Below are 12,832 nucleotides of genomic sequence, written 5' to 3' on the forward strand. Positions count from 1 at the left end.
TATGGCTTCATGAGCCATGGCATTAAGGGGTAGGCTGGGTCTCCAAGAATAACTATTGGCATTTCAACATCCCCAATGGTTATTTTCTGGTCCGGGAAGTAAGTCCCTTGCTGCAGCCGTTTAAACAGAGTAGTGTTCCTGAAGACGCGAGCATCATGAACCCTTCCCGGCCAGCCCACATTGATGTTGGTGAAACGTCCCTTGTGATCCACAAGTGCTTGCAGCACCATTGAAAAGTACCCCTTGCGGTTTATGTACTGGGTACCCTGGTGCTCCGGTGCCAAGATAGGGATATGGGTTCCATCTATCGCCCCACCACAGTTAGGGAATCCCATTGCAGCAAAGCCATCCACTATGACCTGCACATTTCCCAGAGTCACTACCTTTCATAGCAGGAGCTCAGCGATTGCTTTGGCTACTTGCATCACAGCAGCCCCCACAGTAGATTTGCCCACTCCAAATTGATTCCTGACTGACCAGTAGCTGTCTGGCGTTGCAAGCTTCCACAGGGCTATCGCCACTCGCTTCTCAACTGAGAGGGCTGCTCTCATCTTGGTATTCTGGTGCTTCAGGGCAGGGAAAAGCAAGTCACAAAGTTCCATGAAAGTGCCCTTACGCATGCGAAAGTTTCGCCGCCACTGGGAATCGTCCCACACCTGCAACACTATGCGGTCCCACCAGTCTGTGCTTGTTTCCCGGGCCCAGAATCAGCGTTCCACGGCTATAACCTGCCCCATTAACAGCATGATCTCCAAAGTGCCGGGGCCCGGGGTTTGATAGAATTCCATGTCCATGTCCTCAACACTCTCGCCGCCGTGCTGCCATAGCCTACTCCTCGCCGCCTGGTTTTGCAGGTTCTGGTTCAGCATAAACTGCACGATAATGCGTGAGGTGTTTACAATGTTCATGACTGCTGTCTTGAGCTGAGCAGGCTCCATGCTTGATGTGGTATGGCATCTGCACCGTTCACCCAGGAAAAAGGCACGAAACGGTTGTCTGCCGTTGCTTCCCTGGAGAGAGGGGGAGGAGGAGGATGTACCCAGGACCACCTGCGACAATGTTTTTGGCCCCATCAAGCATTGGGATCTCAACCCAGAATTCCAATGGGCGGAGGAGACTGCGGGAACTACTGGATAGCTATGGGATAGCTACCCACAGTGCAACGCTCCGGAAATCGACGCTAGCCCCAGTACATGGACGCACACCGCCGAATTAATGTGCTTAGTGTGGCCGCATACATTCGACTTTATACAATCTGTTTCCAAAATTCGAATTCTGTAAATTCGGATTAATCCCGTAGTGTAGACATACCCTTAGAGGGAGATAGCTATCCTGATAGAACAATTCTTCTGTCAACCTAACCCTGTGTACACTGGGGGTAGGTTGGCTTAACTACCTCGCTCAGGAGTGTGGCTTTTTCACAGCCCTGAGCAACGGAGCTGGGTCAACTTAACTTTTTAGCATAGTCCTGCACTAAGACTCAACAGGACAGTCCCTCTGCTGGTGTAAATCGCCATAGCTCCAATGAAGTCAAATTCCATTGCAAAAGCAAGAGCCCAAATAGACACTGAAGGATACATCTACATTTAAAACCGATAGTGATACAACTGCAGTGATACAGCTGTGCTGCTGTAGCACTTCAGTGAAGACACTACAGCAATGAGAGGGGTTCTCCTGTTGCTGTAGGTAATCCACCTCCCCCAGAGGCGGCAGCTAGGTTGACAGAAGAATTCTTCCATCGACCTATTGCTGTCTACACCAAGTGGTAAATTGGCTTAACTAAGTCTCTCAAGGGTGACGATTTTTCACACTTCTGAGAGACGTAGCTATGCTGATGACGTAGCTATGAACTTCAGTGTGGACCAGCCCCTACACTCAGCATGTACTGTGTCCTTTGGGTCCTTGTTATTTATGGTATGCCAGGTTCCATTAGACTGCACTCTTATCTCAGAATTACTGCAACGGTACGTTGTGACTGGTGGGCAGGGATTAACTCTGGTGTCCTCTGCCAAAATTATTAGAAACACTTAAAAGCTTTATTGACTTTTCCTTTTTTGATATTACAATAAAACAAATTAATTCAATCATAGGACCCTGGGTTCAAGTTGTTACTTTAATGATCTGACACAGGCTCACAAATGCAGATCAGGAAGAAATTATTTTTTCTCCCTAACCCTCTCTCTTATCGCCCAATTTGTTTCCTTCTCCTATTTTCTTCCATGGTATTCCTTATTTCTGCACCTCTCTCTCACCCATGGCCTGGTGCACAAGGCAATCACCCTCTCTTCTTTCAAACCCCTTCTTCCAAGAGTCAAACCTATGTTAACTAAGAAAGAAACGTGTCATGCACTGATCATAAAACTATATTTAAAATCCATACTAACCTATACAACAGACCATGCCCTGGGTTTATTTGTCTATCCACTTAGATCACATGGTCCTTGGAGCAGGGACTACCTCTTCTTCTGTGTTTTAAACACCATTGGTGTTTAACAAACAAATAAGAATACTACAAAGAAATTCAGATCTTATGCTGAGATTATCCTGAACTCACCTTCTTATGATAGAGAGTCTCCAAACACAGGGTACTCATACAGTCTGTGGCCAAATTCTGCCTTCAGATGTACGTTGATGGATTTCCTCTGAAGGCAGAAGGTGGTCCTATCACTATTTACAGTTTTAAGGAGAATATTTCAATCTCAGTTATGAATTCTGTGGCTTATTATTGCAATTAACCACTTGGTGGCACTGACATACAATATCTGAATTTATATATAGGCAAGTACCGGTAACTACATTACTGGTTACTTTTATTTTCTATTAAAAATAGATACATATCAATCAAATATTCTTTTCTTGTATTAAGCCTCATTTTTATTACATTGTCAGCTTTGATTTATGTGAGCAGCCAGGAATCACACATGAATGGTGTGGAACTGAGCATAATTAAAAATCAGGTCATAGAAGTCTTAAACTGGGCACCCAAAAACTAAGGACTACACTCCAATCAGCTTAGTCAAAAGAGAAGTTACTCACCCTTCTCACTAAATGTAATTCTTCAAAATGTGTCTCCCTGTGGGTGCTCCACTTCAGGTGTGTGCACATGCCTCATGTACCTCTGGTGGGAGCTTGTCATTAGCAATGTCTGTTCCGCCCACACATGCACTGTTGATATCCTTGTGCCCTGCACTGAGGATATGTCAAGCTGTACTAAAGGGATATGCTATGGGCAAAGGGGGCACAATGATAGGATTACATCTACTTAACCAACAGGGAACTCTTTGTCCAAATGCAGGGAGACAGGGTGAGAAAGAAAATGCTGACCTTGCATGAAGGCATTGCAACACAGCTAACTATTATGGTGCAAATGTCTCTTGTAATAAACACAGGATTTCTGACCACTTTGTAAAAAGTAGTTTTACTAGACACACAAAGAGCAGCTTGACTTAATGCAGTTCCTCCTTTGGAAGGGAGACAAAAATCTTAAAAGTTGCAATAACGCTAGCAAGTAACTACACAAATATTACTACCATACTTTCCCCACATACGGTTGCATATTCACTGGGCTTAAAGAAGGTAAAACAAAGGAGTGGCCAATAAAGTAATTCTTTAAAAATTCTTCTAAAAATCAGAAAAAAGTATCTAGTGAAGTAAGTGAATGGCTGGACAGTTGCATAGCTCAAAGAGATAAGCAATACACAATAGGATTAGTTGCCATAGTACTTAGAAAACATGGATTCCTATATTTTGACATTTGACACCCAATGAAGAAACTTTTGCTCAACAGTATCTAGATGGAAAAGACTAATTTAACATAAAATGTGGAAGCAAAACTATGTCTGACACAAGAACAATAACTAAATTAAGGTTCTCAGTCTGAAGTCTAATATTTTATGAAGGGCACATCTTAAGAATACAGTTCAGTAAATGACAATGAGGGAAGTGAATACCATGCAAGGTTTGCAACAAAAACTATAGACTACTTATAGGTTATATATACAATTTTCATTTGCAGAAAGTATAGGGAATGGGAATTATTATTTCTGACCTACATGAACGGCTGGAGAGTACCCACAGGAACAGCAAGTTTCATGCAGAATACAGCATTAGTGACAAACAAGAAATATTGCAATCTTCTTTGCATCCAAACATGGAAGGCAGTGAACAGGAAATTATTTTTATATTAATACTGATTCAGTATTCTTTATTTAAGAGAAAGTGGAAATATAATTCTGTTTTACAGAGTACACCAGCTTAAGATTGACATTTTGATACATATAGTAACAAGTGTAAGGTTAAAACTCATACACAATGAAGTCAGAGCAAATATATTACAATTTGATTTTTATATTACTATTTATTGAAGATTTAACCTTCAAAAACGGTGGTTACTGTTAAACACATTCCCTCTCCTCCCAACTTCAACTAAATATTGTTTTCCCCCTATTATCCCATTTCTCTTAGAAGGAGATATATCCACAATATTACAAAGAGAAATCTTTCTCAATAAAAGGCAGGACTTTTTAACAAAAAAGCAAATACTTTTGAGTGTATATGTTTTCATGTTGGAAGTGAATGCCTTGATCATAAAGAGAATTAAGTTTTGCTTTGGCTGTTGTTTCTCCTTATCTCAAAAGGAAAACAATCCCCTCTGGATAAATGTAGAAATCTTTATTCGCACTTAGTTCAGATAATATGCATGCTGTGCTAGGAGACTGATACAAAAACATCCCTGGAGAAAGTGAGTTGTTTCAATTCATCTCCTAAAACCTCCACAACTATCAAACAGGAAGTATGGATATTTTTATCACTTAAAATATATAAACTGAACTGAATATGTACTTTTATTTAGATCATTCCCTTTAATTCTTTGGACGTTACAAAAAACCTAAACAAACCAACCACCAATAATTTTACCATCTCTTTTTGGGACATTAAACTAAAGTCCAGTCTGATTTTACAATTTACAAAGACCCCAAATGCCACTTAAAGACATGATATAACCCTTTATTAATGTCATTCAGGATACCACACAACCTCAATTAACCAAACTTCTCAGAAGGACATTGGAAACTGTTGAATAAATAGGATTTTGGACAAAAGAGGAAGCCAGGCTATCACCTTGGAAATGCTGTGCTTTAAGTCCCCAGCACTGCATTACAGTCAAGAGGGGTTTTAGGCCAGCTTGGTAGACTGGTGGCCAGTTTGGTAGAGTGGTATCAAGCTTTACAAAGGATTGGGCTATGGGTCCCAAGCCCTGAAATGCAGTAAGTGAAGATCCCGATGATTTCTCTATATGCAATAGAACCTACAGGACACTACTGAGGAATTTATAATAATGGAGTTTGGGTTATGCCTGATTCTGGGACGCAGCTGAGCTATGTTTTATCTCAGGAACGGGGGACGCGTGGGGGGGGAGGGGGGCGTGAGTAGAGGTGGCTTTGAGGCATCTTTTTAGCTTCCTTCTCCATCAATACTGAAGCTAGCTGGCTGCTGGTTCTTTGTGAAAAGCAAAGCAATCTCAAGACTGCTTTACTTTATGCTGACTACCCAGGGGCCATCCCTCCTTTCCCCGAAGGCAGTCCTGGCAGCTAGGGCTTGTTGGGACAAAGACACAAGTGTATACTGCCAAAAGACTCCTCCACACAGATTCAAATAGCACAAAGCAGCCAGAGTGCAGTCTAGGATCTGGCCATATATCTCCTTATTCAGTTAGGATACCTCATTTTGCACTACCACATTTATGTCATGTTTTTATCAAGACACAAAATATGTGACATTTATTCTGTACAAGTCCCCATAGCTACATATATCAACAAGCTTATTTATTCCTAGCTCACTGACCTGATGAGGCACAAGCCCAAGAGAGGTAGGTGGTTCATTCATTCTGTCATCACTGCTGCTAGCAACAGCATAACCACTGGCAAAAATCAAATAAAGAAAATTAGAACAAAAGACTAAGCCTAAGGCTGGTGGAAAATCATCTTCTGAAATGTCTGACAGAAAATGACATACATCTTCACAAAACATTTTTGTTAAAAAACCAAAACATTCAGGTTTAAAACTGGAAAACCTAAAAAATTGCAGAAAACTGTTGACCAAGAGAGAAAAAATTTTCAAAATTTTTCATGAGGGGAAAAACATCATTTCCAGACCATAAGAACATAACATAAGAACGGCCGTACCGGGTCAGACCAAAGGTCCATCTAGCCCAGTATCCTGTCTACCGACAGTGGCCAATGCCAGGTGCCCCAGAGGGAGTGGACCAACAGGCAATGATCAAGTGATCTCTCTCCTGCCATCCATCTCCATCCTCTGACAAACAGAGGCTAGGGACACCATTCCTTACCCATCCTGGCTAATAGCCATTAATGGACTTAACCACCATGAATTTATCCAGTTCTCTTTTAAACGCTGTTATAGTCCTAGCCTTCACAACCTCCTCAGGTAAGGAGTTCCACAAGTTGATTGTGCGCTGCGTGAAGAAGACCAGCTCTAAGACATTTCCTTCCATAACCAGCTTACGCTTTAGAGCCTTGATCTTGCAAGGGAATCAACTTGGAAGCTCCCTTTCAGACTCAGCACAGGCCTGCAAGGATCCCTTTCCAGCATCAGGGTTTCAGAGACATATCACTTACTCAGACCTAAATCATAACTTCCTTTATTTATTTTTCTTTTCATAGATTTTAAGGTCAGATGTGACTATTATGATTAGCTAGTCAGACTTCCTGCATAACACAGGCCAAAGAATTTCACCCAGTGATTTCTGCTTTAAGCCCAATAACTTTTGGGTTAAGCTAAAAAGATCACAATTTTTTGGCTTACAATGAAGCCCCTGATGGGCTTCATAGCAAATAGTTACGGTAGGTCCTCATTACAAAGAAATATGCAGCGGGAACACTAAGATTAATAGCAACAATTTTTTTCTTACTGAAATGTTATGTTTTCAATACTTCTTTTAAAGATAACAAATGCACAAAAGCAATAGGCAAGGCAAATGTCCTCACTCTTCAAACAAGAACGTAGCAAATTTTTCTAACCAAAAATCTAACTCTATTATTGTAATAATGAAGTCTGCATTGCATGATATACCTGTATATGTTTATTAATATTCAAAACTTACGGGACTCCTCTAAGTCTACATAATGTGTAATAAAAGATACCGGAGAGAACTGTTCCTTCCCCAAAATACCTTTTGTCCTGTAAACACCTCCCTTTCCCCTCAAATATGACTCACCCTTCTGGATGTTGTAAAACAGAAGCCATTAGCTCTACTGCAAGGGCTCCAGCTATCATGGCTAATCCTGGTCGACTGACTGTGCACTGCTGATCCAATGTCCGATCCCTGGTGGACTACAAAGAAAAACAATTCACACACACACACTTACTTGAAAGTACTTGGCTACTCCATTGCACAAGACATTTTTAATACCCGTCATTCAATGAATACAGGGTGGCAATATCTCTCTGAATATCAGTAAAAGGGATTTGCTATAAACATCACTTACAGCGACAAATGAGGTTTCATAAAGGGATAATTTTTAATGCAATAAAAAACAAACAACATGAAATGGGTCCACATTAACTATTTGCATAAAGCTCTACTCACATCTCCCGGTGCCACAACATCATTGCAGAAGTAGCAGCCAAGTTTATAGCCAGGGATGTTTGAAAAGAGCGATGATCCCAGGAGATCAGCAGAGCCGGAGGCATTGTTGGAACATGAATCACCAGACTCCTGCTGCTTTGGTTTCTTTAGTCCATGTCTCATCACAACAAATGTGTCAAATCCCAATGCAGCATTGATGACCAGCTATAAAAAATAAAGAGGAGCACATGTAGCCAAAGAAAAAACAGCTTATATGTTTTGATAATTATGAATAGAATTTTATTCTTACAATAAAATACAAACCACAGTTAACTGTTAAAGAATGCCAAATCATGTATTTAATGACCACAATTTTCTCCATACAATATATTTTCAGAAATACTATCTGCAGTTAGATGAACAAATAAAAACAATGCATCCCACTATCAACATGGACATCAGGCTTAATGAAGTGAGTTGAATTGCAGAAATGCTGTGCTCAGACTTGGTGGGGATTGAGTTTTCTGAAACGGTAAACAATAAACAAGGTTCTCTATGGAAGAAGTTGTGTATATTTGTGTTCCGAAAATAAAAGGGGAAAAAGTGTAAAAATATACCTCCCCCCCCTCAAATGAGACATTCAGAACATAAATACTGGGTCAAACCAATGGTCCATTTAGCCTAGTATCCTGTCTTCCGACAGTGGCCAATGCCGGATGCTTCAAAAGGAACAAACAGAACCTGGCAATTATCAAGTGATCCATCTCATGATCCACAAGTCAGAGGTTTAGGGGTTGCATCCCTGACCATCTTGGCTAATAACCAGTGATGGTTCTAACCTCTATGAACTTATCCAATTCCTTTTTGAACCCAGTTATACTTCTGGCCTTCACAACATCCCTTGGCAACAAATTCCAACAGTTGACTGTGCACTGAGTGAAGAAGTACTTCCTTTTGTTTGTTTTAAACCTGCTGTCAATTAATTATCTCCAACTTGGAAAGGGCTCTTGTATGATCCAATTGTTTTAAAGTATTTTTTGAGAGCCTGAGTCTTCTGTATGTCAATTTCTATTTATATCAAACACAAGCATAGATATTTTATTTAAGAAAATGTTTGAAAAGGTGTGATTTATGTGTCTGCCTGTTTACAAATACAGCAGCCAGCTTCACATCCAGATTGCATCAGTAGCCATACATTTGTATACATGTTTTCAATTTATTGTTTATTTACTTTACGAGAACTTTAGCAGGATTCTTTCACAAACTCCTGGCAAAATTAATTTCTGACTTGTTGAAACAATTGAGCTGGATTTAGAAGTGATATAAACTCCCTAACAAGGTGATTATCATTAACAGTGGGCTAAATGCTGCCCCTCATAGGTTCTTCCTGCCTAGGAGTGGAAAATTCCAGAAGTTTCAATCCTGGTAATTCAGTCCTGGAATTTCTTGGTAATTCTTCCATCAGGGGATGGGTTAGTCCTTCCTTCACTGCTTGCATTTCCCAGAGGCACAAGCATACTGTGACAGGACAAGGGACGATGGCTATAGCAAAGTAATGGGAGACAGATATATTAGCCACAGGCTAAACAAATCCCTGGTACCAGGATAAGCAAATGGCAGCTGCTCCAGGTCAGTTAAGACACCTGAGGCCAATTAAGATCTCTCCAGAAGGCAGGGAGGACAGCTAGGTTGATTGGGACATCTGAAGCCAATCAGGGGCTGGCTGAAACTAGTTAAAAGCCTCCCAGTTAGTCAGGTGGGAGTGTGTGTCAGGAGCTGTGGGAGGAAGCCGCGCTGTTGGAGAGACTGAGCAGTACAAACCATATCAGGTGCAATGAAGGAGGCCCTGAGGTAAGGGTGAAGTGGATCTTGAGGAAGTGGGGGGCTGCTGAGGGGAAGTGGCCCAGGGAATTATACGTGTCCTGTTTCTAAAAAGTCAGCTACCATAGCTGATACTATTAGGGTCCCTGGGCTGGAGCCCGGAGTAGAGGGCGGGCCCAGGCTCCCTCCTGTGCCCCCCGATTAATCACTCAGATTGGGAGACAACAGAGACTGTGCAAGGGAGGTAGCTTCACCTCACCTCCCTTGCTGGCTAATGATGAAAATGGCTCAGTAGGCTGTGACGCTTGCCTTTAGAGAGAGAAGGGCTACCCGGAGGGTCACAGTGAGCCTCTGAGGCTACCGAAATCCGCCACGAAACGCGGGACCCAAGGAGAGAAGGACAGAGCTTTGTCAAAATACATGCCAAGGCTCCTTGCTTACATGCTGCTACCCAGTGATCCCAACTTTCAATTGTCTCTGGCCACTGTAGCTCCTACAGGAGCTGCACCAAGCTCAGTTGCTGTTGCCCCTGGAACTTCTCTCAGATGGACTTCCATATTTAAAAAAAAAAGGAAAGCAGTGAAATTCAATTTGCATTAAATTGTTCTTGCTTCCCCACAGGTCCTTTTGTGGACGGGAGACAAAATTCTAGTAGAGTCCTGCCAACTTCCTTAGGGGAACGTACCATAGAGGAGGCATTCCTCATATCACTACCTCCAGCAGAGACAGACTGCTCTTCACTTAAGGAACTGGGGAGAATTGGGGCATTTATAAACTAATGTAACATTTATAAATTTAGGGCCAGATTTTGATCTCACTCTAGTGATTATCCAGAGTAACTCCACTAAAGTCAGCGGGATTACTGCAGATCTCACTGGTGTGACTAAGATTGAAATCTGGCACAGTAGCTAAAGAACATCATTTGGCTCTAACTCACATTGTGTTTTCAAGTATGCCATATGTTTTTTTACAGTAGGTTCAAGCAAGAGCTATTGAAGTATTCTGAAAACTACTTAGGAACAGTAATTATTTGCAAGAACAGTCTTTCCTTTCATTTGAAATACTATTCAGTATTTTCATTTAATTGTGATTTGAAATGTAACTCATTAAACACTCCTATGTGAAAATAGAAATGCAACACAAAGCAATCTGTCATCCAAAAAAGAGAAGTTCTGATGAACAATGCCAGTAATTACCTATTTAAGACCCTCATTCATGTAGAGTCAGAAAAGGAACCCAACACTCAGGAGAAGATGGTTACTTACCTCTTGTAACTGTTGTTCTTCAAGATGTGTTGTTCACGTCCATTCCAATTAGATGAGTGTGCGTTGTGTGCATGGATGTTGGAAACTTTTTCCCTTAGCAGCTCCCGTTGGGACAGCAAAGGAGCCCACTAGAGTGGCGCCCTTATGGCACTGTATATAGTACCCTGCCGGCCCGATTCCCTTTCGATTCCTTCTTGCCGTTGACTCCGACAGAGGGGAAGGGGGGTGGGTATTGTAATGGACGTGAACAACACATCTCGAAGAACAACTGTTACCAGAGGTAAGTAACTGTCTTTTCTTCTTCAAGTGCTTGTTCACGTCCATTCCAATTAGATGGCTTCCAAGCTGGCCATCAGAGGTGGGTAGGAGTCAAGGAATGATTGACTAGAGGACAGCCCTGCCGACCGCTGTATCATCTCTGGCCTGTTGGTTGATGGCATTGTGGGCTGTAAACGTATGCACTGAGGACCAGGCAGCTGCTTTGCAGATTTCATGGATGGGTACCCGCACCAGAAAGGAGGTCGAAAACACTTGCGCTCTCGTCGAATGGGCTGCAATTGCCGGAGCTGGGACCTTAGCCAACTGATAGCATGTGCGAATGCAGTCTGTGATCCAGGACCAGATGCGCTGAGAAGATACTGGAAGGCCCTTCATTCTATCGGCTATGGCCACAAACAGTTGGGTTGATTTGCAAAAAGGCCTCGTGCGCGCTATGTAGAACGCTAGGGCTCTTTGAACATCTAGCGTGTGCAAGCTCTGCTGCTGCGGGCTCATGTGAGGCTTTGGGGGAAAAAACACAGGCAGACAAATGTCCTGTCTCATGTGGAACTGGGAGACCACCTTGGGGAGGAATCTAGGGTGCGGTCTAAGTTGCACCTTGTCCTTATGAAATACCATATAAGAGGGTTCGGAGGTGAGAGCCTTTAGTTCAGACACTTTCCTCGCCAATGTAATGGCCACCAAGAATGCTACCTTCCATGAAAGGTAAAGGAGGGAACAAGTGGCCAGGGGCTCGAACGGTGGGCTCATGAGCTTGGAGAGGACCAGGTTCAGATTCCAGGTTGGTACTGGTGATCGAGAGTAAGGGTACACCCTCTCCAATCCCTTGAGGAAACACACCACCATGGGATTTGAGAACACCGAGTGCCCAGATTCCCATAGATGGAAAGCTGAGATAGCCATCAGGTGTATAGCCATCAGGTGTACTCTGATGGATGAAAGCGATAGGCCTTGTTGCTCAGGTGAAGCAGGTAGTCCAGAATAACCGTGATAGAGACCTGGAGCATCTGGGTTCACACCAGCAGGAGAACCTTTTCAACTTGGCCAAGTAAGTTGACCTAGTGGAAGGTTTCCTGCTGCCAAGAAGTATGTGTCTCACTGGCTGAGAGCACTGGCTCTCCATCAAGTTTAGCCATGGAGCTTCCAAGCCATGAGGTGCAGGGACTGTAGGTTCGGGTGGAGAAGGCGCCCGTGGTCCTGAGTGATCAAGTCCGGATACAGGGGTAGGGCTACTGGGGCATCTACTGATAGTTCAAGGAGTGTTGAACCAATGCTGACATGGCCAGGACGGGGCAAGCAGGATCACCATTACTCTGTCCCTGCGTATCTTGAGCAAGACCCAGTGGATCAGCGGGATTGGAGGGAAGGCATACTTCAGGCCCTCTCCCCACTGCACTCAGAATGCGTCGGAGATGGAGCCCAGGCTGTGATTTTGAAATGAGAAGAACCGAGGGCACTGTTTGTTGTCCTTGGTGGCGAACAGATCGACTTGGGGATAACCCCACTTTTGGAAAACTGACTGCAGGACATCTGATTGGACCGACCACTCGTGAGCTTGGTAGGACTTGCTGAGGCGATCTGCCAGCTCGTTCCTCACCCCGAGGAGATAGGATGCTTCCAGCTGCATGGACAGGGCTATATAGAAGTCCCAGAGGAGAAGAGCTTCGTGGCAGAGCGGTGAGGAGCAAGCTCCACCCTGTTTGTTTATGTAGAACATGGCGGTGGTGTTGTCTGTCAGGACTGTCATGCTGTGACCTTGCAAAGTGGCGTGAACATTTGACAGGCCAGACGAACCGCTCTGAGCTCCTTCAGGTTGATATAGAGGGGTATCTCGTCCTGCGTCCACAGACCTTGTGTTCTCAGTTCCCCTAGGTGTGCA

General features: G+C 43.1%; 1 protein-coding gene across 3 annotated transcripts in view; it reads right to left on the bottom strand.

The window, feature by feature from the left end:
• The window catches only part of ATG7 (autophagy related 7), a 279,680-nt gene that overhangs the window by 218,091 nt on the left and 48,757 nt on the right, over positions 1-12,832 (bottom strand). For 2 of the 3 annotated variants that reach the window (XM_024211976.2, XM_024211975.2), the window contains exons 14-16: positions 7,610-7,813; positions 7,238-7,353; positions 5,845-5,920 (exon numbers count right to left, since the gene is read on the bottom strand). In XM_024211976.2, the coding sequence (XP_024067744.1) occupies positions 5,845-5,920; positions 7,238-7,353; positions 7,610-7,813 (396 nt within the window). The remainder of the gene's footprint in view (positions 1-5,844; positions 5,921-7,237; positions 7,354-7,609; positions 7,814-12,832) is intronic. The other variant, XM_024211978.2, reaches the window with a different exon arrangement.

This window comes from Terrapene carolina, unplaced genomic scaffold (genome assembly GCF_002925995.2).
Source record: "Terrapene carolina triunguis isolate 2854851 unplaced genomic scaffold, T_m_triunguis-2.0 Scaffold232, whole genome shotgun sequence".
NCBI lineage: Eukaryota > Metazoa > Chordata > Testudines > Emydidae > Terrapene > Terrapene triunguis.